Source organism: Rosa chinensis, chromosome 4, assembly GCF_002994745.2.
Source record: "Rosa chinensis cultivar Old Blush chromosome 4, RchiOBHm-V2, whole genome shotgun sequence".
NCBI lineage: Eukaryota > Viridiplantae > Streptophyta > Magnoliopsida > Rosales > Rosaceae > Rosa > Rosa chinensis.
In genome coordinates this window covers 492,851-519,047 of record NC_037091.1, presented here as the reverse complement: position 1 = coordinate 519,047, position 26,197 = coordinate 492,851, and the positions used below count along the sequence as shown (strand labels likewise).

The 26,197-nt window shown below is 40.1% G+C and overlaps 1 protein-coding gene across 2 annotated transcripts; it reads right to left on the bottom strand.

Moving 5' to 3' along the window:
- Window positions 1–6,253: 6,253 nt before the first annotated feature.
- Window positions 6,254–12,234, bottom strand: LOC112198241 (lupeol synthase). 2 transcript variants are annotated; one of them, XM_024339327.2, is made up of 17 exons: window positions 12,067–12,234; window positions 11,727–11,928; window positions 11,156–11,629; window positions 10,903–10,987; window positions 10,630–10,796; window positions 10,346–10,534; window positions 10,125–10,238; window positions 9,804–9,923; window positions 9,533–9,655; window positions 9,329–9,427; window positions 8,801–8,857; window positions 8,652–8,698; window positions 8,397–8,540; window positions 7,250–7,427; window positions 7,072–7,152; window positions 6,893–6,976; window positions 6,254–6,753 (listed from the first exon to the last, which is right to left on the bottom strand). In XM_024339327.2, the coding sequence occupies exons 2-17, from the start codon at window positions 11,919–11,921 to the stop codon at window positions 6,637–6,639; spliced, it is 2,274 nt and encodes a 757-aa protein (XP_024195095.1). In that variant the 5' UTR covers window positions 11,922–11,928; window positions 12,067–12,234; the 3' UTR covers window positions 6,254–6,636. The 2 variants fall into 2 exon arrangements, with proteins under 2 accessions (XP_024195095.1, XP_040374857.1); XM_040518923.1 differs by having other exon boundaries at window positions 11,727–11,926; window positions 12,061–12,233.
- Window positions 12,235–26,197: the final 13,963 nt, after the last annotated feature.

Sequence of the window (26,197 nt, the reverse complement as noted above, 5' to 3'; positions counted from 1 at the left end):
CTTCCTTTCACACAACCTGTGCCGTTGGGTGTGGGAAACTTCAAGAGAAGCATATACCCAACGATGATGCATTTTAGCTTGTTGAGCGCTGGTCAACCAATGATGGCATTATACGAACTGAAGCAATCGACGATGACGAACTCTGTATGCATGGACTAGTGTCGATGACTAGGCGCATGTAGTCAGAACCTAGTGGTTGTGTGATGTCACCGAGGAAGCTGAGCAAGGGCTCATGATCTTGGAGCAACTTTCTATTCCACTGGAGTTGGTTGTAGCAGTCATTGAAGATGACATTGACAGCGAATCCGATGTCAACAAGGACCCTTCCTACGGACCACTTATCGAGCATGGCGTCGATCAAGAATGGATCGTCGTGGGGTAGATGTACTCCGGGCTCTTCTTCCTCCGAGAAGGTAATGGGTTCCCAACCAGAATTTGGGAGTTTAGCGAGATCTCTCATAGCGGATGTTGCAAATTTCTTTGGGGTGGTTAGCGCGTGCATAATGCTTTCTTGCCCTGTGAGACATGTTGGTGATCGGAGCACCGCCGCTGATGGTGTTGATGCGGCGCATGGGCTCGATGTTGGCGACTACATGTGGCGGTTGATGTACCTTGAACTGTTCCAACTTACCTTCACGATACAAAGTGTCAATTGCTGTTTTGAGAGCGTTGTAGTTGTTGGTGTTGTGACCACTGTCTTCGTGCTATTTGCACCACTTGCAGGTGTTTCTTGGTTTTCCCACCCTTAGGTACTTTCTTAGGGGTGGCGGTGGAATTTGGTCCTTGCACTGGTCGTATATCTCTTCATATGAGGCTGTGAGGACTGTAAACACTGCATACCGCTGGGAGGACTCCGTCTGTTTGTTATGGTTATCCCCGTGGGATGAGCGGTTACCTTTGTTATAATGCTGGTCCTTTTGCCGCTTGCTCTGGTAGTTGCCTTGTTGCCACTCTCTCTTCTTTTCAGTTGGCGGCGTAGCAGAGGTTTTGTTAGATGTCTCCTGATGGCTGGAGGAAGGCTGAGTGGATTTTGCTGGCGTTGGAGGTGATGTTGGGGTTTCTCCGTATGTGATGAATTCTGCCTATGCATGGATGACGGCTTTGCCCATGACGTGGTCATACGCAGCATTTGGATGATTGTAATTGAGATGATAGAGAAATGATCCTTTTAGGAGTCCTTGCTTGAAGGCTGCCAGTGCCATTGTTTTATCAAGATTGCGGCACTGAGATGCCGCCACTCGCCACCTAGTGACAAATGCCTTTAACGTTTCCTCTGCGCCCCGCTTGACGTTGAACAACTGAGTTGTGTTGTGATGTCCGAAGGCCAACAAGATGAACCGTGATAGGAAAGCGTTTGATAGTGCATGGAATGAGTTGATGGATCCCGGTGGGCACTCAAAGAACCAACTCATTGCCTCACTATCTAACGTTTCGCTGAACAAGTGGCAGAGGGTGGCGTCATCAAATCCCTTGTTGTTAGTGACTTTCTTGAAGGTGTCCATATGGACGAAAAGGTCAGTCATGCTGCTATATTGTGGCGTCTTTGGCGTCTTTGCATGTGCTGATGAGACTGCCGGCCTACAAGACCCTGGCGGTGAATGGTCCTGGCCTGGATGCAAAGAGCGGATTTGGTATTGGCGCTGGGGCGCCTGCCTCTGCCTGGATTAGCCTTTGCTCTAATTGCTGCATCCTTTTCAGGATCAGGACGGTTGCATCACCAGCGGTCCCCTCTTGGAGGTTCCGCTGCGACAGCTCTCGCCTGGGGGCAGGTGGATTACCTTGAGTTCTAGCCCTAGCTACAGAGCGGCTGGTGTACGGCTGTGATTCCGCCTCTTGTTCTATCATTAGTTGGGGTTGGAGAGGTGGACCTATTCCCAGTAGCTCTGATGGGTTCAGCGGTACCTGCATTTGTATGATTGATGCGGGTACCAATCATCCTGCGTTGGGTCGACTACGCCTGGTACTCTGCGATTACTCACTCTGCGCTGGGTTATCGTTTGCCTCCAGCGCCTTCTTCAGTTCGTCGAATCTTGACATCAGCGTGGTCACTTGCTTTTGGGCCTCGGCCTTTTCTCTGCGCTTTTGTTTGCGCTCCCTGTTTACCTTGTGGTGGTTTGCCAATGCCAGCTCATACATGGCGACGAGATCCTGGCCTAGTGGGCGACTGCCTCCTGGTCGAGCCTCCGCTGCAGTTTAAGTCAGCGGGACCTGGGGAGTATCCTGGGGTTCCATGCTAGGGTTGACCGGAGTATTGAATAATGCACGGTTAACGTTACCTGCTGGGTTAACGTTAGCCGCGAGGTTGGTAGGATGGGGGTTGGCGGATTGGTCCACCTACTCTTCAGCGTTTCCCCCGCTACCGTTAGTCATGATAATTGTTGTGGTGGGATGGTCTTTTGCTCAAGGATTCCCACAGATGGCGCCAATGTTAATGTCTAAGATTGGCGGTAACCCAAATCTTAGTTAACGCTGGTCCCGTGGGCAGACCGCTACTTATGAATTTCTCAGAGTTTCCGCTATCTGTCACCTAAAATACAAAGGGCGTCAGAGGGATACCGCGTTAGGGGGTCTTCTCCTCTTCGATGCTTAAGTTAGTCAATGTATTTGTGTTGACAGAATAACAGTAGGTAAGTAGTAAATGCATAATTAATGTGGAGAGAGGAGTAGACTTTTTATAGGTGAAGAAGAGGCTGATCTATTCTTTGTTTTCGATGTGGGACTGATATGCTTCAATTCCCAGCTTCTGATGGTTCAATGAAGTAATCTTGGTGCGGCGCGTGAAAGGTGATATGGGGGTGAGCCGGGGCTCAGGTGATAGCTTGTCTTGTTGTGCTTCCGTAGGTCACACCCTTGGTAGTTGTTGGTACCGCTGGTGGTAGCATGAGCGTGGTTCATTATGGCTAGTTTTGCTTGGCAAATGCTCATGTAAGTACAGTCCACGAAGTCCTTTCATGAGTATTGCCAAGTCTTCATTTTCTTCCATCTGTGCTCGCACCCTTTTGATTTCCTTTGAAACATCTCCAATTCTCTGCCAATTTTTTTTTTTAAAGCTGACCATGTAACTCGATTACAACATATCATAATTACCATAAGCACAGCTTTCCTATCATGTTGCCGCCGGAGAATTGATCCGACGACACTTAGCTTCACCCTACCACTAGGCGGGAGCGACCATTTAACAAAGTAAAGAACTCGCTGCTTACCTAGAGCAGACAAGGCACGCTGAGTGCACACACAGGCACGAAACCCGACTAGCCCTACAAAAACAAGCCCACACGTCAACCACCAACACCAACACCTTGGCTAACCCTGATCTGGAGACCACCACCTCTGACGGACAACCCCCTTCACTGTGCCAACGACGCCCCACCCACCATGACCTCCGCCCATCAACCCATCTTCCGCCGTCTGGTGCATACCAGGACCACCCAGCAAATCGAGGGAACTAGGAGCCCAGCCTGTTCGTTGCAGCACCACCGCCCTGCGCCGGAAAGCAGATCCGGCCCCGATCAGCCTACATCACCACCGGATCAACCCAACGTCTCCACCTAATAGACCCCCACCACTGATCGCTAGTAGCTGCTCTTCCTCGTGCCACCAAACTCCTATCAGAAAACATGCTCGCACATTGAAGAGAGACGACGAGACAGAAGGCCACCCGTCCGACTACAACGCCGCAGGGACGTGCCGCCGGACGAGCACAAGAAAACTTTGAGAAACCCTAGGGGCGTGCAGCGCGTTCTGAGAACCCCTTTTTCATCAAAATGAGTAATTAAATATAATTTTGGTTCTAAAGCCAACCATGTATGAGTGAAAGAAATGCGCCTATAGATGTATTAAGAAATAAATTAATAGACTTTAACCATGGTAAACAGCAATTCAAGTAATTAAAGAAGGAAGCACATGATTAGTTGTAAAAAGCTAATGAATTATGGAATTCACTGTGGAAACTCCATTGATAGGCGGAGACCTCGAGGAGGAGCCATTGACAGAGTCTGGCGATGGAGATTTGGGTTTTGATGGTGATGAGCCGGACTTGGTGGGTTTGGGGTCGGTGGCAACTGCAAGAAGTTAACCCGGTTAAATCGTTTCGGAACGCGAACTCGAACTCAAACTCGAACTCGAGGTTGTGGTCAGGAATGAATGCTTGGAGCTCCGGCGAACGGATTCGATTCCAGTGGAGACGAGCTGAGGCGCTGCCTCCATCGAGACTCAGAGAGAGAGTGTAGATAGATATGAGTGGATGATGTAGGACAAGATTTCAGCCAATTTCAACAAAGAATCTCGAAAAGAAAGAAGCGTCTCTACATTAAGAAGAATGATTTGAATATTGGAAATTGGTATTCAAATAGGCTTCTTAATGATGGAATTAATCATAAATTACTCTTTTGGATATATCGGGATTCTCGAGTGAAATCTTGGTTGGGATTCCAAATATATGTTTGCGTAATATTCTTTAATATCTAGGATTTTATTTCCGATTTTTATTTAATTAGGTTTCCTAGTTTTAATATATAATAAATTGTTCTTTTTGTTTTCTAGTTGTATTAGGTTTATTCTATGTGCCTTATATAAGGCACCTCTTCAATTGTAATTTGCATTCAAGTTATCAATAAAAACCCAAATATTAGAAAAGTTTCTCTATTTTTCTTACGGCTGTGCCCGTAATTGCTAGTGGATTCTAGCTCATCTCATATGGCTTTCGACGCTTGACGGAGCCTCTTACTATCGTGTTCACTCTTCCCGCATCAGTGGAACTAGTGGAGTTGACAAGACAAGCTCCCCCCCCCCCCCAATGTGGGTTAAAGAAAGAAACAGTTTTGGGTTTAATTGGTTGGTATTCTTTTTTTTTTTTTATCGAAGAAAATAAAGTTTGTATTAGATGTGTCAAATGATACACCATAATACAAGAGGTACAAAAGATCCCAGCAAATAAAGAGGTACAACAGACCCTAGCAAATAGAGGCACGTAGGCCCAGCAAATAAGGCACACAGGCCCAGCAAAACATAATTAAAGCCTCTAATAGGCTTGGCCCAAATACAATTTGAAAGCCCAAACTTGAAAATGAAAAACCCTAGTACACATGCTAATAGCCACCAAGGGAAAAACAGCTCCATCCCAAGGATACCACCGCTGCCACCTCCCTGTCCAAGCTTGAAGAGTATTAGCCACCAAAGCACCATCTTGCTTCCTTCTACACCGGTTGGGACACAACACACAGGGCTCACATATGCCCAAGAAACACCAAGTAACCTAGCAGAGTGTGATTGAGAAAATCCATCCACTCGCTGTTTGGGAGTGAAAATACACCAACGGGTGTAAGTTCGTTTAAAGGTGGTGGAAAACGAAGCAAATCCGGAAGCACTAGCAACAAATGCCATCCAAAGAGGACATGGACAATTTCGAGGGTAGATCTGGACTAGAGGAGTAGAAAATCGATGACAAAAGGCCATACTTGGGTTGTAGGGATGGAGAATGTAAGGGTTGCAGATGGGGTGAAGGGTGTGAAGATGAGAGCTGTTCTCATTAACATAAAGCCAATAAGAGCAGAAAGGTGTGGAGAGGTTGAGAAATGGTAGATGGGTGAAGTAGGTGGAGAAGAGAGAGGAACCAGAAGGTGATTGAAGGGGTGAACGGGATGGACGGGATGGACAAGAGTGTGCTCCCTCGACTCTCAAGCCGGAGATCCGGATCCGGTTGGAGTTAGATCTCGGCAAGAGAGAAGGGGAGGAAGGTTTCAGATCTACTTTCTCTCACTAGTTTCTAGAGAGAAGGCAGAGCGAAAAGAAGAAGAATTACAAGAAATTGGATACCCTTAATTTTTTGGTTGGTATTCCCTCCCCTTAAAAGCGGGTAGCCCCACAACCCCCCCCCCCCCCCCCCGTTGGTATTCCCTCCCCTTAAAAGCGGGTAGCCCCACAACCCCCCCCCCCCCCCCCCCCCCCATCACTATGTTTCTGTTGTAGTTGGGCTCACCTCACCTCCAAATAAGGTGATGATCGCGACCTCATCACCAACACCCGACCCAAAACCATCTTTCGGTGAAGGTCGCGAAGATCCACCTTCCTCATTTCGGCTTATGAAAAATATAGGCCTATTAGTAGAAAGAACACTTCACTTTGGAGTGTGAACCATTTGATTTAACTTCCTCGATCTTAAGTAAAACATATGGTAAAATAACTATAAGAACTCAAATGACAGTTATTGGAGCTAGTTTGGAACCGAATTACCACTTACAAACATACCATTGAGTTACTTGTATAAGAATATAATAATGGATCCAATATAAATATCCTTCATTACAAACTACAAACATTCCATGAATGGAGTTACATTCATATGCATTTAGGTATCTATATAAACAAGGAAGATCGTACAAACACAGATGCAAACACACTTAGGAAGAGTTTCTTGATCGACTTAGCAATATATTTGCTTCAAAAGAAGCAAATATATATCATAAGAGTGGTCATGCTTATTTTCAAAAGTAATATAGTGTATAGTAGTGTGGAGGTATCGACATATTGTTTTTCAGATTATTTGGTGGGAGTACTGCTATATATACGTATTAATCATATGAACAGCTTAATTTAGTATCACGATCATATTTCCCTATGACATGCATGTCAGGAATTTCAAGATTTAAGCATCAGAATGCGTCGGCGATACTTCCCGAGAGCCCATTTCGGGAAGATATTACGATATGAGGAGTAGTTTAGTGTACAATTTCTCATGAATACTCCAGTAATTTCCTGTAGTACGTAATACGAGAATGAGCTCATTAGGTATGTATGTAAACATATGAATACATATATAAGAAACAAGATAATGGGTTTAGAGACATGAAAAAGAGAAAGTACGTGTATGTACGTATGATTATTAATTAAGTACCTGTTGAGGGAAGTCACCATCCTCCATTTGTGAATTGATCAAAACCCTTATTCCACGATGAATGGGGGTTGGATCTACATCACCCTGAATTTGATCACCAAATTTAAGATATAATTTGGGTCTAAATTTATATGTTGGTTAAGATATGTGGTATAATGATAATTATTATATATGTTGACCTGCCCGGCATCGATGAGGGACAATAAAGCCCATGCGGTGTGTACCAGATTAGCGCGGTTGCCTTCTAGATTTGTATAAACCTGAAAACATGCATCGACATATATAATTTTGAGCTAGTTCTTATGCATGCTTAAGTAGTACTGTTTGGGTTATCTTTTGGCTTAATTAGTTAATCACCTTATTTTGACTGGAAAGGTAGCTCTCTCCCCATCCACCATCGGGTAGCTGCTTTGATAGCAAAAATGCACAGGCTTTGCGCAATATGGGACTATTCTGGTACTTCTTCCCACAGGATGCTAGTGCTCCTACACCAAACCAGGTACCGTATGTGTAGCAAATACCCCAGCATCCGTACCTGTTAGTCATGCAACTTAAGTTAGTCGAATGTGTGCTTACCTACTATATCTTAAAATAATAATAATAATAATAATAATAATAATAATAATAATAATAATAATAATAATAATAATAATAATAAGAAGCCAATACATACATTTAGGGTTAAAATTGTTGCACACGAAACAGAACCAAGTAAATCAACAGTGCTGGGTTGGAGAGTTTTGTCATCTGGGTTTAGAGTGGAAGGAGATTTCAGAGATGGAGTTTTTCTCCACGTTGGTTTTGTCCTTGGCGTAGATGTCAGATAATTGGGGTCGAGTTTACCAACCTCAATCCCAACTTTGCTGTGGGTGATTCTGTGAAGCTTGAGTCGATTTTGTGGAGAAGGAAAGTTGACTGTGGCAGTTTATTTCTGTGTTTTTTTAGGCTTTTATTCTTTAGTTCGTGGTTAAGATTAATAAGTTCCTCCTCCCTTGAGCGAGGGTTTGGGTGTTTTAGTGGAGTGTTGATGCCATTGTTATGGTGTCATGGTCGTTCTGCTGTGTCATGGTCTGGTCTTTTGTCGGTGCTTTTTAGTTATCAACGTGATAGTGAGTCACCCTTACATGTGGTCTGGCTGTTTTGGGACGCGGTGTCCAAATGGGTGAAAACAGTTCATCTTAATGTTGGTGGCTGGGTTGTATCGGTACATGTTTGGTTGTTATTCATTGTAGCTCGAGAGTATGGGCGTAAAATTTGGTTAGGGGTTGAGCCTTTTTGGCTCATAGAAGTCACTCATGTTGACGGTCCCGTAATCTATTTGGTTATTAATAAAATTTTCATCTTCTCAGAAAAAAAACCAAGTAAATATTGGTCATTAGTTAATCTATATATAAAGAAAAAAAGTTATAAGATGCAAATACGATTATATACGTATATATTTTTTGACACGGGCTATAATGTAGTTTCGGAAATAGAAAAACAGAAAAACGTAAAACTAAATTACCATGAACCATCAGGGTTCTGTGTTTCTTCAATGTAACGAATTGCCCTTGATATGCAACTGTCTATTTCCTTTCTTCGATGGTTGGGATACAATCTTCTAAAGAGTGCTAGACCTTGAACTGCTGATGCAGTGCATTCTACGTACCTAAGATAATTAATTACATGTTTCCATATATAATGAGCCTTAGAAATTAATGAAGAAACACTCGGTTATATATTGAAGCTTTCAAAGAAATTAGTGATCGATCATACGTACTCTCGTTCAATAAGAGTATCTTCAAAGAACTCTGTGGGGTTGAATTTCTGTAAAAGAAAAAAAGTATTTACGAGAAATATTATGTGTTCATATATTTAAAAATTGACTAATTAGATTGATACTAAAGTACAATAAGCATTACTGATTACCTCCAACCAACGAAATGCTCTTTGAGGCTCCCAAGCAGGGAAACCGCCACTGATGCTCTGAAATTAATTAATATTGTTAAAAAGGTAAATTAGTTAATGAATTTGAGGAAGAATGCGTGTAGTTCAAAAATAATATATACACAAAACACACACACATATCTATTATATTAAGCAAATTCTTACTTCCTATGATTAAAATTTTATGTTTATGCCCTTTTGTTAATTGAATTGTTAAAATTACATTAGAAGGCTAAAATCGTAAATAAATCAAATCAGTTATTTCCCCAAGAAATGATAGACAAAAGATAAGGAAAAAAACTCCCACGTTTGAAACCATCATGCTGCCTTCAATTTTTTTCTCTTTTATTTTCTTAAAATTTCATTTTTTTATTTCAAATTTTTTTTATATTTTATTTTATTTTATGAAAACAAATTAGCAAGCGCGGAGCGCATGCTAAGAGGCTAATATATGTTACTATAGCTAGCAAGTACCTACATATACCTAATGCTCAGATAATTGGTTCTTACTTGTAAAGAAAGAATGACATTCACAGCATCATAAAAACATTCTCTTTCCATTCCTTCCCCAACTAGTTTCTCTGGCATTTGCGAGAGCAAGAGTGCAACCTGAAATTGATTAATACAGAAAAAATTAATTAATTAAAGAATCACGATATCGATCTTGATGACCCAACTTATTTTGGGTCGTTGGAGTACTAGCTAACTAGAAACCTTTAGTCCTTCTGAAGTGCAGTCGGAGACTTGCCAACCATGGTCGTGTATTGAGAATGTCCATGCGCCTTTAGATATGTGTCGGTACATGGCTGCGAAGTTGTCACCAGGGTTTTCTCGAACCTTTGTTTCGATTGGGTTCAGTTCAAAATAACAAATTTATCATTATCAAATACTATAATACACACACACACACGACTGTACATATCATAGACGAGAGTACTATATATGTATCTGATCAAGATTCAAGGGATATCGATGTAGATATAACCTGTGAAGCCTTCACAAAGTCGTGCGCTTTTCGAAGTGTTGTCCCATACTCTTCATTTAGGTCACAAGAGAGTATTGCCTGAATTGCAAAGGCTGCGTCCCACATCTGACTACCGAAACTCTGCAGTACGTGCACCACGTACATAATAGTGAATATGATATACATTGGTTAAGTGATGGATAGTTCGATTAAAAAAAAAAAAAAGACAATAGCTTGGGGGTTTTAAAGATTGAAATTTAATGGTTTTTATTTAATAATGAAGGCGGCCTCTCTTTTAACTATATCTATGTATTTTCAATATAGATGATTAATCTGAGTAACCTGAAATTTCAAGCCATCTTCAGCGATCCAAAAGTAATCTGGTATTCTAGCCAGGTGAAGCTTGTACGCTTCCGAATTTGGATCTTCGACCCAACAAGCAATTAAACATAACACCTGCGCGTCCATGAACACAAGTAAGTATCTAGGATTCATTTACATTAAAATTAACTAAGCTGTTATATGAAGTTTGATTTTCGTTCTTTAATTTTTGCACGCGGTACCTTTTCTACACTTCCAATGCAAAGATATCTGCTGTTCTCGTCTTCATAGTGTACGTGCTCGATTGCTACTTCTAGGGCCTTCTTTCTCAGGATAGAAAAGGGCCAACGAGCCAGAATTGGTTCAGCAACATGGTGAAGAAATCCCCACAGCATATCTTGCACCAGGGGGTGTGGATAATACAAATCTTCCTGAAGTATACATATGTTTGTATATATTGCTATAATTAGTTCTGAACTTTAGGTATGCATCATGCAGTTAGTTCTGAACTAGCTAGATAGCTAACCTTTGCAACAGTGTTTCTGGCTTTAGTCCAGTTAATGTCAAAGTATGGCTCAGTGTAGAGCTCTCGTCTCAGTGATCGAACCAATCCGGTGATTTGGCCAACAAACCTCTTCCCGTATAAGTATGACATAGGCATGTACACCAACCGACAATAGCATAACATCTTCCCTGTTGGGAGATATATATATACATATCATTTAGTATTGTTAATACGTCTACCAAATACATGCTTTGGAATCTTATGAAACAGTTTGCAAAATTAATATAGACCAACCTGGATGAATAGGGGACATATTTGGTAGAAGCCAGAACTCAGGGGGCAAAGGGTTGCACCCTGACCAATCATATACGCCAAGTACCTAATTAATTTAAATCAGGGGAGAGGCAAATATATCAACTTATCATTTTTTTTTTTTTTTGAGAATACACTAATAGAATTTAACATGAATTAATTGTCTGCAAACATGCATAGAAATATTGTTTATAACAAGGATGCATTAGATTTAAGGCCATGTGTACGTACGTACCGTAAGCCAAAACTTTCCCCAAGATGGAATTCCAACCGCACCACCATGATCAAGAATCCATTTCCTGGCTCTTGCCACGGCCATGCCTTCCCCATCATCAGGACCCTCTCCTAGCAGCCTCAACGCAATGTAGCTTAGCGCTGACCCAAACATCGTGCTATGACCTTCTATGTGTAGTCCCCAACCTCCATCTTCATTCTGATGATTGTAGATGTAACGAATAATTTCCTTCTGGTGTTCAGGTCCTAGAACGGCACACAATGCTCCAGTAACGTACAACGCTATAACCAAAGGTTGAATGAAGAACAAGGGACCGGCGGATTCAGCAGGCCAATGGCCATCATGGGCCTGGAGGGAGGAATAGAAGCCGAGAGACCTTCTTATTGTTGCTGTCACTGTCTTCTCTGTTATATCCTCTATTCCCTTCACTTTAATTGCTGCAGGAATTGGTCCACTAGGGTTTTCCTTAGTAAGCTGCAAGCGCATGGGCGCAGTTAATTATTTAATTAGTTATTAATTAATGAGCTCGATACAAGATTTATATGTGGCATAATGTATAAAAGATCGGTACCTGCATTCTCATCAAAAGATCAGCACTTTGTTTGATCCGAAAGCGGTTTCTCGTAAACTCCTCACGAACTCTCTCTACTTCGGCTCGTTCTTCTGGTGTTCCGGCATCTGGATCGAACTCCCAGTGTTGTCGACCCACGTGATTGTTTAGTGTCCTTAGCCAGGGTCCTCCCTCCGCAATCTTCAGCTTCCACATTCTTCCTGTATATAATTATGCAACTAGTTAATTGAAATATTGACATATAAATTTAAATTCTCTATATGAAGAGATGGAATAAGAGCATGCATGGGTGAGCTTGAGGAAGAAGAAGAAGAAGATATGTACAATTAAATACCTTAATTAAAGTTTATATCAAGAGACAAGTCCTAGCTACTGGTACATGTGAAGAGCTAGCTCGATCTGAAACTATAAAAGGTAATTAATAATTAAGAACAGTTGCATATTTTCATAGAGAGCTAAACTGCAATGTATTTAGTGATTAGCCAGGCTAAACCCAGTCTATATATAAGTAGTAGCCTGGGCGACAATAACTAATCGAATGGTTATACATACATACATACAGATATATAATTATATATAGCTGTGGAATTTCAAACCTAGCCTTATTATAACATATAAGAATTTGAGAGGGTCCATTATATTGATGGTACGTTGCTGGATATGACATACACGACCGTGAGGGTGCAGGGTCTTTAATAATCCAAGGATTAATTAAGGGGATCATTGTGAACCATTTAGTCAAACTCAATCTCAACCATTAGCTACAATGAAGTGCCCTGGTCCAGCTGGATCCATACTTCCTGTACATATTCCACCTCATTGTGACTTGCTGTAGACGACACTAAGAACCTGTCACTTGCAGGGCGGAACTAGCATCTACCTACCTAAGCCTCTTTTTTGTTTTGGGGAGGGAGGCGCTCGGGCCCTATGAGAGAGGAAAAAAAAAAAACACCTACTCCGCCCTCTAAAATTGAAAATTAACCAACTAATTAAGGACATCTGATTTATGCGTTTGGGTGGTTCAAACTCAGTGACTTGTCTAAGATATAATAGGGTTAGTTTTACAGATATCTTGGAAGATATTCTATTCATTAATGTACGATTCCGTTTTCTTGTAAAACTCATATTCTTTGCTTGTAATCCTCTATATAAAGAGACCCTTATTATTAATGAAAGCATAGATCATTCTCTCCCAATTTTTTAATTTCTAAAGCAGGTTATTAGCACAAAACTCTAACTCTGAAACCCTAAATTCGTAACATTGAAACCCTAGTTGCCTCCGCCGCACACCTTGTAGCCCTTGATCCCAGGAGTCCAGAACCAGCGGTGGAACCACCAGAACCTGCCAGAAAACCCCCTAACTGGCCACCGGAAGTCCCAAACCGATCCAATTAGCCTAGATAGCGCTTTTGCCTGCCGACGTTAGCCTCGCCAGCGCTTTTGCCTGCCGACGTTAGCCTCGCCAGCGCCACTTTTCATCTGCATTAGCCTCACTAGCACTAGCCTTGCCTCACCCCAGCGCTGTTAGCCTCGCCTCACCCCAACGCTGTTAGCCTCGCTTTGCCTCGACAGCATAGCCTCGCCTCACCCCGCGCTTGTCAGCCTCGCCCAGCCCCATTCAATTAGCCTCGCTAGCCCCTGCTAGCCTCGTCCACGCACACCTAGTTCCCCGTGCACGCCCCTGCCTGCTGCAAGTTCCGGCCACCACCATCCATCGACGATTTTTCCAACCATCTTCCGACAATTTTCTGGTGACCCTCTTTCAAGGTAAATTTTTATAAAAGTTCCCGCTTTAAAGTAATTTACTTTCTTTTCTTTTCTCGGGGACATCCAACATCCCTTCTCTACCTTCCACTTCTCTTTTGTGGGAAGACTTAAGCCAAACTATGGGGATTCGAGCTATCTCCAAACTTAGAATTTGTTGAGATCTCCAAACTTAGAGTTTGTAGAGAATATATGATCGACCACACACATCATTGTTTCGATCTAATCTAAGATCTCTTAGAATGGAATTTCTTGGGAGCGATTAAGCTCAGAAATTTCTTTTGTTTTCGTGGTAGCCTTTTTGCTCTGAAACCTACCCATTTTCTTGTTCTTTTTCAAGATGAGTAACCCTAAACAACTGGACTTTTCTCTATTAGGGACAACTGGCTATGGATATCACAAGTGGGTTTGTGATGACCGCCAGCATCTCAAGGCCCAAGGAATCCTGTAAACGATTCTTGAGCCTACTGTTGAGCAAGCTCAAGCTTTGGAAGCAAATAGAGCAGTCTTGGAGGCCAAAAAGGCAAAAGTCGTCAACCTAATGACTCGTCATATGAATGATTCGCTCTAATATGAGTATTAGAATGAAGAAGCTAGATTCCAGATGGCTGTGGGTCTCACTCGAAGAGTGCTTTGAGAACGTCTGTGACTCCCTGTTTCCTGACTTAGAAGTGAGATGGCATAAGCTCTACTTCTGTGATTTCAAGACAGTTTTTTACTACAACTTGGAAGCACTTTGCATTAAATCCTTAATGGAATTTTGTGGTAAAGAGATCACAGATGCGATGTTGATTGAGAGGACTCTCTTTACCTTCCCCATATCTGCTTTCGTGGTTGCTAAGAACTATCGAATCGATGTTACAACAGATTGGATCACAAGGTTTCATGAGATCATTGAAGCCATGAATGTCATTGAAAAGTGTGACAACATCCTTGTGAAGAACTATAATTTGAGACCCGTGGGAACAGAGCCTATTCCGAAGTCTAATTATAGTCGCGCCTCTAAGGGAGGGTGCCAAGAGGGAAACCCTAAATTTAGGGATAGTTGTGGACGTTCTGGTCCATATTCTCGCTCTAATGAGAAAGGTAACCGCCAAAATAGGTGGACATGGAACCGAAGAGGTCAATGTGGAAAGAGAGATGGAGGCAACGCCTCTGGCCATGTTGGTGGCGCCACCAAAACTAAGAGTCATCCTAATAACACTTTCAAAGCTCCTCAATCGAGAGAGTTTGAGCACAAAGATGTATATATGTTCTCAATGTGGAGCATCTGGTCATTTGGCACACATTTTTAGAGCTCATAAAAGTATTGCCACCGCCTACAAAGCGTATTGTGAAGCAAGAGAAGCTCACTATATAGAACAAGAAGATCAAGAAGGTGATCTCAAACTAAGGGTAGAAGATTTCAAATCAGGCCAAGATCAAGAGACTGGCGATTTTAAATAAAGTCTTTATTTTTCAAGAGATGTAATAGGCAATTGCAATATATTTTGTACTAAATGTCATTGGTTTGGTTTTTCTTCAACTAGGCTCATCCAAAGTGATTATGATGTCTAGGAAGGTTTTGAGATAAGTGGAACTTAAGCAAGGTTTGCTCCACCGACATCTCTCTACTCAACTGGTCATATTTATTTTAGAACCGAAAGAAGTTAAGCGACTACCTTTGTTTTGCATTAGCTAGTTTCAGATTAGATTTTCTTTTGGTCAAAGAAACAATGATCGATGTACACCGTTGGCTTTTGAATAAAATTTTGAGTTCTTTTCATTATGGTTCCATTTGAAATTCTGAGCATATTACTTTGTGACTACGATAGTTAGGCCATCATGATTAGTTCAAGGACATGGAATGACTCCAATTCCTCTTACCAAATGGCACCTTAATTACTGTTATAGAAACTCTCTACGCTCCTAGGGTAAATCAAACCCTATTGAGCTATTTGAGCTAATGGATTCTATGTGGAAACACATATAGAGAATGAAAAAGAGTTTCTTTGCAATATCTCTAATGATTGTGAATAAAGGCGCATCTTAGAGAAACTTATGTGTCTGGCTAGTGGTTTTTATGTCACCGTTATTCAAGCTACTAAATCCAATAAAGTTATGAGAGAAGATCTATTAGATTTAGACACATATTGGCTTTTTCACGACAGGATAGGTCATCCTAGTAATGATATGAGATGATACCTTTACTAAAAATTCACATGAACATCCATTATTTCGAGCAAAACAAAGCAAGAATCAAAGGTTGATTCCTGGACTATGTGTGACCGCCACCACTGCCTCTGGCACCGACGCCGTTCACAACCAACCTAGGGCTGGCACAGTCCATTTCCATGACACCATGGATGGCGTCCATCATGATGATGGCCCCCCAAGTGATACTGCAGTTGCTAAACTTTGCTTTTAATAGCATTTCAGATATTCTAGCCCAACCAAAATCCTCATTGGTTGCTTCTATGGCTCCTTGTTTCTACAAAGTCTGTTCCTTAGGGAAATTAGGACTGAGACCGTTTTACGCAAAGGATATAAAAATACTCATTAAGTTCTTACGTTGAATCCGAGGGGGATTCTGTGGATCGATTCAACCAACTTGCAAATGTTTAAATATTTTGTGACATTGGTTGACACGCAAACACGCTGGTCACTTGTTGTGCCATTATCCAAGTTGTAACACTGCTTATACTACAATCCTAGCACAAATCATATGGCTACGGGCTCACTTCTCGGATCATCTCATTCAGTCAATTCGACTTGACATGCTAGAGAGTTTACATCGAAGACTTTCGATGATTATTGCATTGGGACTAATGTTGGACCCCCATGTAACCCAAATAATCTAGTGAAAACAACTATGATGGTAGCTCAGACATTGGTAGTGCGCACCAATCTCTCTATATCCGTTTGAGGTGATGCAATATCGAATGCAGCTATGCTGATTCATGTGTGATTCACTGCCACTCAATCTATCTATGTGTTACAGTTAGTGACTGGGTACTAGTATCTCATACTTACTCATATTTAAGTGAGCTATTTATGTGCCAATTGCGTTGCCACAGGGCACCATGATGGGCCATCATAGATGAATGGGCAAATACGTTGGATTTGAGACTCCAACAACCGTTTGCCACTTAATACCCTTGCTAGGCGATCTCTTTACTGCTAGATTTGCGGATTGTCACTTTGCTGAGGTAGTCTTCCCGTCGTTAGAGGGAGATAAGAACACGAATATTCAACCTAAACGATAGGAATTATCATGGTGTGTCCCCATTATGTCTCATCTCGATCCCTGCTAAAGTGACGAGTCCACACATATCTGCTGCAAACATACTTGCAAGTTGCAAGGATGAATGTCCCTACGAGAGGATGTAGTGCCTCCCTACACAGAGGTAGGCATGGCACCAATGCCATATAGAGTGGCACTCTGGGGTCACAGGCCATGGCCCCAACTAGGATGTGTGAGAGGCCCGAGGGTTCAAAGGACACTTTGGCACAATCTAATCATTTGATCATCGATACTCAAAATCCATCTCATGAGAATGTTTTGGATTAAGGTTATAATTGGGGGACGCCTCAACATCAGAACCTATTCATGAGAACATAGAGCTCTCTGAAAATTACACTAGTGTACATGAAAAGTAGGATAGAAACTCCATCATGATTGAAGACGTATTTGCGCATTTTATTGTACATGAGTTTGTTGAGTTTGATGATATCAATCCACGCTCCGCTGATGATGAATTCCAACGTAGAGAAAATTTGTCTAAATGGAAAGATGTACTCCAAGCTGAGTTAGATTCTCTACTGACGAGGCAGTTATGCTGAGACTTCCTAACATAAAACCTGTTGTCTACTAGGTATTCGTTAGAAAGCATTCTGAGAAAAAGTGATGGTAATCTCGCTTTATGGCGCAAGGCTTCTCACAAACGCCCTAGAATCGACTACGAGGACACATATTCTCCCATACTGGATGTCATTGCACTTCACTACCTTGTCTGTTTGGTAGTTTCCAAATAACTAAATATGCAGCTTACAAATGTGGTCACTACGTATCTTTATGGAGATCTAGATACTGAATATATATGAAGGTTCCTGGTGAACTTCATTTACCTAAGTCAAGTGGCTATAGACTACAGAGCGTGTTTGCAATGAGGTTGAAACGCTCACTAAGTAACTACTTGATTGGGAAGGGATATGTCAATGATGAACTACGCCCGCGCATTTCTATAACAAGTTTCAGATTCTTTCGCGGTTCATGTTGGTACATGATCTTCATTAGAAGTACTTCAAGAGTTAAGGAAAACCTCTGAACACTTGAAATTCGAGTTTGAGATGAAGGATCTTAGGAGAACATAGTTTTGTCTCAGTTTGGAACTTGAGCACCATGTTGATGCTTAGGTGTTTCGAAAATGTCAAGCCTTTAATCATGCATGATCATCTGTAGTCTTGATCCTAAAAGGATCCTCTTCGTCCGAATGATGATGATGAAGATGTGCTATAGAGGCAGAGGTGCCCTATTTAAGTGCAATAGTTGCATTATTGTACTTAGCTCAATGCACAAGACCGAACATTTCATTTGCAATGAACTTGTTAGCTAGATATAGCTATGCGCCAATGTGACGCTACTAGATTGGTATAAAAGATATCATTTGACACTTGAGATGTTTCATTGATATGGGCTTGTTCTATTTCTATAGAGAGATGATGGATTCGGACCCATCACACACCAGGAACTCCACCAACATTGGCCTGCATCTTCTATCCCAATCCCAAAATGACATTAATGTTTTAGAAGGTTTTGCTTATTCTGGGTATCTCTTCGACCGACACAAAGGTCGTTTACAAACTGGTTATGTGTTCACCATGGGTAAGACCATGATATCTTGGAGGTGTACAAAACAGATCATAGTCTCTATATCTTCGAACCATGCAAAGATTATTGTTTTTCACAAAGTAGTTCGTGAATGTATATGGATTGGATCCATAATTATTCATGTTCGAAGAAATCGTGGTTTGAAGTCTACCACAAATGAGCCTACGAGCATTTAGGAAGATAATGCTGCTTACTTTGAACAAATGAAGCAAGGCTACATCAAAGGCGACAACACCGAGCATAATCAGCAACAACAAACTCTCCTCAAGATCAAAGTGAACTAGGTTCGATCTGAGGACAATATGACAAATTTGTTTACTAACTAACTGTCTAAATCCACTTTCGAGAAACATGTTGGTAGCATCGTTTGCGGAAGTTATCCGAACTCCCATGGCCGTAGTCATCAAGGGGAGATGTAAACATTAAGGGGAGATGTCTACATGTATGGTCTTGAAACGTGAATAGTATGTTGTACTCTTTTTCTCCTTCGACTGAGGTTATTTTTATCCCACTGGATTTTTGTTACTCAACAAGTATTTTGACTAGGCAAGGAGAGGTGCACCACGTTTGGGGGATACAAGGGAGAGTATTGAAGGACATCTGATTAATGTGTCTGGCCCAAATTCTGGTGACTTGTCCAAGTTATAATAGGGTTAGACTTATAGATATCCTATTCATTATACGATTCAGTTTCCATGTACGACTCATATTCTCTGCTTGTAATCCAAAGAGGCCCCTATTATCAATGAAAGCACAAATCATTCTCTCCCAATTTTTGATTTTGTAAAACACCAACAAATTTAATCAATCATTGATCAATAGGACTAAAATATAAACAAGAAAAATCATAATAGTTTTACCAATAAAAATAAAATTGTGATAAAATTACATATTTGAAATCAAACATTTTGTTTGCTTTCGCAATTGAGACTAAAAATAAGAGCCAAAGGGAACTACAATACCATCTCAATGGCGTACCTCAAAAAGACAAAAACTATTAGCCTATACGGCCGAAAGAAAATCCTAAATAGCCTATCTGGGATAATAAAAATTAATTATTTTCACTTATGTTATTTTTATTAAAATACTTATTTGAAGCAACAATCAATCAATATTTGATTAATTCCGATTACTATTCAGATAAAAAAAGATAATACTTATTACTATTGATTTTTGGGTGGTTCTAATTGGACCTCCAACTTTTTTCAATTATTAATAGACTTTGTCAAGTCATATGAAAAGACAAATAAGGACAAATAGAGAAAGATGGAAAAAAAAGGTATATATATTATGGGTGCGGCCACCCTATCATTTTCTTTGTTCACCATACTTGCTCATTACACCATACATTTTAATTTCAATTATTAAATTTACTTATTTAACCCATTTTCCTTTCCAACAATATCCTTATATGACATATCTAATTAAAAAAATAAATGTTTTTAATGAAAATATCTCATTTAATTTATACTCAAAAAAAGATTAAAATTTATTAAAATTTCCTAATAAAATCATAATCTGATTTACTCTTATTTTTTCTTTCAATTTCAACGTTATCTATTTCAATCTATGTAAAAAGATTAGCAAATTTACAACTATGATCAATGAAGAAGAGATTGATTTTTTTTTCTTTGTGTTTTAAATTTTTACTTTTGGTGCTCACAAAGAATATTGCAAAGATTTTGATGAAGTTAAAAAGAATGAGTTTGTGAATTGAATAACGAATTAACAATGAAGAAGCAACAAAAAGACAAAAAGATGGTAATAAATTCAAATTTGGATGGAGAAGATAAAGATTAATGTTATCCAATGAGAAATTAAGTAGTCTTTGTATTTAATTCATTACTTATATATTTATTTTTCTTACATATTTGGATTTAAAAAAAATTAGTGTACTTATTAGTCATTTTGCACTTGGGTAATATGGTCTTTCAGTCACTACCTAAGATCGAGGTCATGGGTTCGAGTCACTATAGGGGTAGAAGTAAAATCTTTTGATCCTCTTTAAAAATATAAAAAAATAAAAAATATAGTCTTTCAATAATTTAAATGTTTGTAGAGTGAATTAAGAAAATGGTAAGGTGACAATAGCCACACCCATATATTATTCTTACCTCCCTAAATATAACATTCAATTAATTATTTTTTCCGGAATTTCCTTACATTGCCTATATAATTTTATAATTTACCTAAAATAATTAAGTAAAAATAATAATTTCTATACTTAGCCCATCATTTAAAACAAAAATAAATTCAAAACAATCTAATTTGGAATTTCAGTAAACTAAATTCATTGAATATTATGTATAGTTATTACTAATTAAGATCCAAAGTCAACTCATTTTAATTGGATTTATTGATATATAAATTATTTATTTGAGAACTAAAGTCTTTTCTTGAGCCATTCATATTGAAAAAAAGAAAAGAAAAAAAAAAGCCTAACTATGATCTGGATTAACACTTTATAATTGTCTACTTGCTTGGCCCTTCCAAGAATCACTTTCTGTTTCTGTCACTGAAACTACACTGAAAATGTAGTCAGCTTCTGTTTCAGCTGTCTCGCAATGGGTCTAATCCAGCTATACACGGGATGTATCGGTCTGCTACTATCACTCTTTGTCTCGCTTATCTGCAAAACAGACGAAGGTCAGAGGGAAGACCGGGTGTGCCGGCCTTCAACGCTCTGATGCCTAAGTCAGTATCGTGTAAGATAATGATAATGGAAAGTGATAGTAAAACAGTTACCTATTTGGGTTGTTGGATGACTTTAATGTAGTAGATTTGTGGAAGTTTGGTTCCGTTTCTTTCGGTGTGGGACGCTCGGGGTTCCCGATATCACCCCGAGGGGTATCGAGACCCTCGGTTGGCAGCTTACCTCACTTGTGTATTGGCGATACGAGTCTTGTGCTTCGATACTTGTGCCTAGGAGGTATGTGCATACCAACAAGTCCTCCAAGTCCCCGATCAAGAGTTCTCTTGGATGGGCAGTTTGTCTTTAGTAAAAGTATCAGAAGTGTAAGGCAAGTTCACCCCATGTGGCTTCCGAACAGCCATTACCCCTAGTCCCCCAAGTTCCCACATAAGAGGAGTCTTGGCTGGGGTGGGGAGATCGTTCTCGCAATTTTTCTTGTGTCACCATTGTGAATTGGTGGTAGGGGTCATGTGTCTTGTGGCGCATATGTTGTGCCCTGGTGACACGTGTAGTGATGTCATTCATTTTTCGTGTGTTGGAAGCCCGATGTACTGGAGACTGGAACATGTAATAATGGCGTAGTAGCGAGGAGTCCAGGCGACGGCACATAGCTTGACAGGACCCACCCCGGATTTCACCCTGAAATCCGAAGTGGACCTGCGGGGCCCACCTTAGAAGAAATTTTGCCAAAAATTTGGCAGAACTTCCCCTAAAGTGGACAACCCAAAACCTGTAGAAAGAAAATTTACACTTCTAAATCACCCATCCTTGTTCTCCTGGAGCCACCCTGCTCCCCCAAACAACATCAACCAAAATCATATGACACAAAACACAACTTAAATAACATTAATTTCCTCAGGTAATCAGAGCAAATCTAATAGCAAGGGTGATCAAGGAAAACCTAAATCAAATAAAAACGCAGAAGCCACTCTGTTGTCTATGCCTCAACTCCAATGTACGCCCGACCTCAACTAATTTCGCCTGCAAACTGGGCATTTGAAACCGAAGGGCCCAGGGGAAAGTAATTGAAAAACATGTTAGCGTGAGTGGACAAAAATAAATAATTTAATATGAATAAAGCAAAATAAAACTTCATACTTTCCCACATTTTTCGATATATATAAAATCCGGATGCATGCAACATTTATAAAACACTTAAGAAAATCATCCGAAAAACGTTGAACTCCAGAAAACCGACTAGCCCCACTAGCCACAACAACAGAGTAAAAGATTGAAATTTCAATACTCGAAAATATAAGACTAGCCCCGCTGGTTAAGAAAACTCAGAGTAGTCCCCGCTAGTCAAAAATAGTATAAGTAGGGGAAGATGATAGCCATACGAATGAGCCTTCCAGGCTAAAGTACTCCCATTACTCCCGTAATATACCCTTACACCACTAAGTGTAGCGATAGGATACCGGGCTACAGAATTACTGTCACAGAGACAGTAACCTGCGCCACAAAGGCGGAAAAATCAATGCTAGCATGATAAAATCACCCCTCAGTATGACACAAGGAAACATAACCGAAAACCTAGTAAATTCAAAATACATAAGGCTTCCCCCATCTCTCATAAAAGAATTTCCAACGACGTGTCCCACACGCCAAAAGTATCTCCAAATCAATAGCAAAAAGGCGAGAAATAATAATAAATCGTAATCCCCGTAAACCGAAACAAAACCAATTCTAAAATCATCATCAAGGCATTCCCAATGCCAAAATCGAAAGTCGATAAATAAATAGGAAAGATCAATAAATCAACGGCGTGTCCCACACGCCAAAATATTCTCGGGTCAATAATGAATAAGCAAGGAAGTTCAATAATGAACTAATATTCCATTTTGGAAAATACCCTGGAAAATACTTTATTGAAAAACAACATAAATCATAATTTCAAATCCGAGCATAACAAAATTAATATCCGAAAATCACAACCGGAATAATTCATAATCACTTTATGAAAATCGTCAATGAAAGTAATTCCACGAGATAAATCAAAATTTTAAACAATCCTATGCTCAGAAGATAATATGATAATTAAATAGAGCACTAATTCAAGAATTAAATGCATGCATCATTATTTAAAAACAAAAGTCCACTCACAGTACTATTCAGGCGATCACGCATACGAGTTCCTTCGTCGAGCAATAGCTCAGTACATCGCCCTATACACAATTATATTCCGTGAATAGTTATTCAACCAATTAATACGATTCCTAAATCAATTCCTCATAATTACATCTCCACTTCTCCTCGGATGCAATCCAAATTATACCACTAATACCAATTCGTTTATTTAAAGGTTCCAAGGCAGAATCGAAAGATATCTGACCGCTGGATTCTCGTAATTCGATAATCGAAACCCTAAACTTCAAAAATTCATAATTAATTCCAAGCTTCTCCAAAATTCACCAAATTTCATATACAAGCTCTACAATATTTATAGGATTTAATGGGCTAAAAACTGGAATTAAAACACCGCCCAACACGCCTCCACGCGCCACCCATAGTGGCGGCGCGTGGGACCTACGCGCCAGCGGCCACCACCTCCGATGGCCACCAAAAATTGACAGTAGCTGCAAAACAACAAACCCAACAAATTTCTCAACTGCAACAAGTTCCAATTTTACCTTTAAGAGCTCGGATTAAGCCGATGAAGAAAACCCAGAAATCAAGCTTCAGACCCTAGGATGTTCTTCATCGATTCGACCTCCACGATGCAAATCGGAGCAAGAGGCCTTAGGGGAAACGTTCGCCGGCTCAAGGCACTCCTACGGTCCCAATTTGGTGGTCGGAAAAGGCCGGAAATGGAAGATTTGCCGGAAAAAGCCAAACTGCACCTATGAGGAACTTTGCTTCAATTCAAGGTTTCTCGGCCAAATCGCCACAACCTAAGGCTACTAGGGTGCAGAGGGGAGGGAGGAGCTCTTGTGGTGGCCGGCTGCACTCCCGTTGGTGGCCGGAATGCGCGGAATCGAAGGGAGGAAGAAGGACCCGAAAGGGAAAGAAGAGAGTTCGGGGGAGAGGAGAGAGAAGGTAGATTTCCGGAAACAGTAACTTTCTATATATATAGAAAGTTACCATGAACAGTAACATTCACCTTTTCGCTTATAACTTTCATATACTGACTTGATACATATTTACGCAAGCGTACGTATCATTGTCAAGATAGGGAAATATTATGCCCAAAGTTTATCGTACCACGGGGATTAGTGGCTAACCCACAATCCTTGGGTGGTCGGAACTAAAGTCACTAAGCAAATAAAGGAAATAAAACAAAAAAAATAAAATAAAACTAATCTAAGGCACCAAGCCTTAGCAATGCTCGGCTTTAGTTTTCACCAAAGCCTAATCAAAACTAAGAGCCTAGTGGTGGATATGCACAAATGAGTGGAAGAGTTTAATGTTTGGGGTTTGATTTTAACTTAACAAATAATAATGAAATGTAAAGCAATAAAAATAAAATGAAATGTAAACAATAAAAATGAAAATGTTGGGTGCTAGGGAGATTCATTCACCCAAATCTCATGTGTCGGAAGCTAATCTAATATAGATGCATATTTCCTATTTTGGCGGTAGTCGTATCCAAGGCGGTTCAAGGCTCAAGGACCGAAATTCCCTTTCATGGTATTCATACTCCGGTTCAAGGGCCGTAGGGACTCACTTGGCATGAATTAGAGCCGGTTCACGGGTCACTAATTCACATCAAGAGGCGTAGAGATCGAGGAATTAAACTACTAAGCGACCCGCCCGCGCAATCACGCAACGGGTGTAAATCACCATGCTTATAACCCCTCGAATACGAAATTGAAGGTTTCTAGCTTAGGAATTAGAGGGGGTCAAGCCTTATAAACATCCATCATATGAAAATTGCATCATTACATTAAATTAAACATCTTTTACACAAAATTTGGGTTAGGGACACAACCCTAAAACCCAACAAGAAAATTACTCACAACCCATAATTATAGAAATTAAAACTACAAAATTCAAAGAGAAAAGAAAAGAGAAGTGTAGGAGAAAACAACCCTAGACATGCATTTTAACCCAATAAAAATAGATATAAACATCCATCATATGAAAATTGCATCATTACATTAAATTAAACATCTTTTACACAAAATTTGGGTTAGGGACACAACCCTAAAACCCAACAAGAAAATTACTCACAACCCATAATTATAGAAATTAAAACTACAAAATTCAAAGAGAAAAGAAAAGAGAAGTGTAGGAGAAAACAATGATAGCCACAATTAGCTAGAAAGCCAACATGACTACTTTTGAATTATAACTCCCACAATTACCCAATTCTTGAATCTTGTAGAGATTGAGCTCTTGAAGCTTGTGTGAGAAATTCCTTGAAATCTCTAAAATAAAACTAAATAAAAGAGGAAAAATGGAGGAGAAGATGGGGAAGAGAGCAGCCCAAAGGGCTGCCTCTGTTTTGGGTGTGGCTGCGGCTACTGTTGGTGAGAGAGCTAGTGTGTATATATACAGGGCCGGCCTTGCCCAAGGGCGGGCTTGGCGACGGCCCAGGGCCTAAGTGAGAGGGGGCACAGTTTTTTTTTTTTTTTTTTAAATAAGGTTATATATATATGAAAAAAAATTATATATAGTATATGTCGACGGTAAACAAAAAAAAAAAAAATTGCTTTGTTCCCAAACGCAGTGTCTTCTCTTCTCCTCTCCTCACTTCGAAATGGTTTTCTCTTCTCCTCACTTTGAGAATTGTACACACAATTATAGCAGATGAATTTCAAGAGTCTCTTAACTCTCTCTAAAACTTTAAAAACAAACAAATTTCTCTTGAAATATTGGGGTTTCAATGGTTATTCAATCAAGCAATTTATTTTCATCATCTGTCACCTCCTCTCAATCTTTCTCTCCTATATTTTTCTCTTCTTCTACGGTGATCAGACACAATTTTTGGCATTCCATCGATTCAAGCTGCAATAGAGATCGATCAAAATAGGTATAGTTAAATTGGGTGTTCTTTAAATTATTATTATTATTTTTTATGGTGGGTGTTCTTCAATTTTTAAATTCGTTGAAATTTTGGACATTATAAGTTCTATTACTGGCATTTTGTGGTATTTGTTGATTATTCTAACAACTATTATAAATTTTTGTGCCTGTAATCTCAAA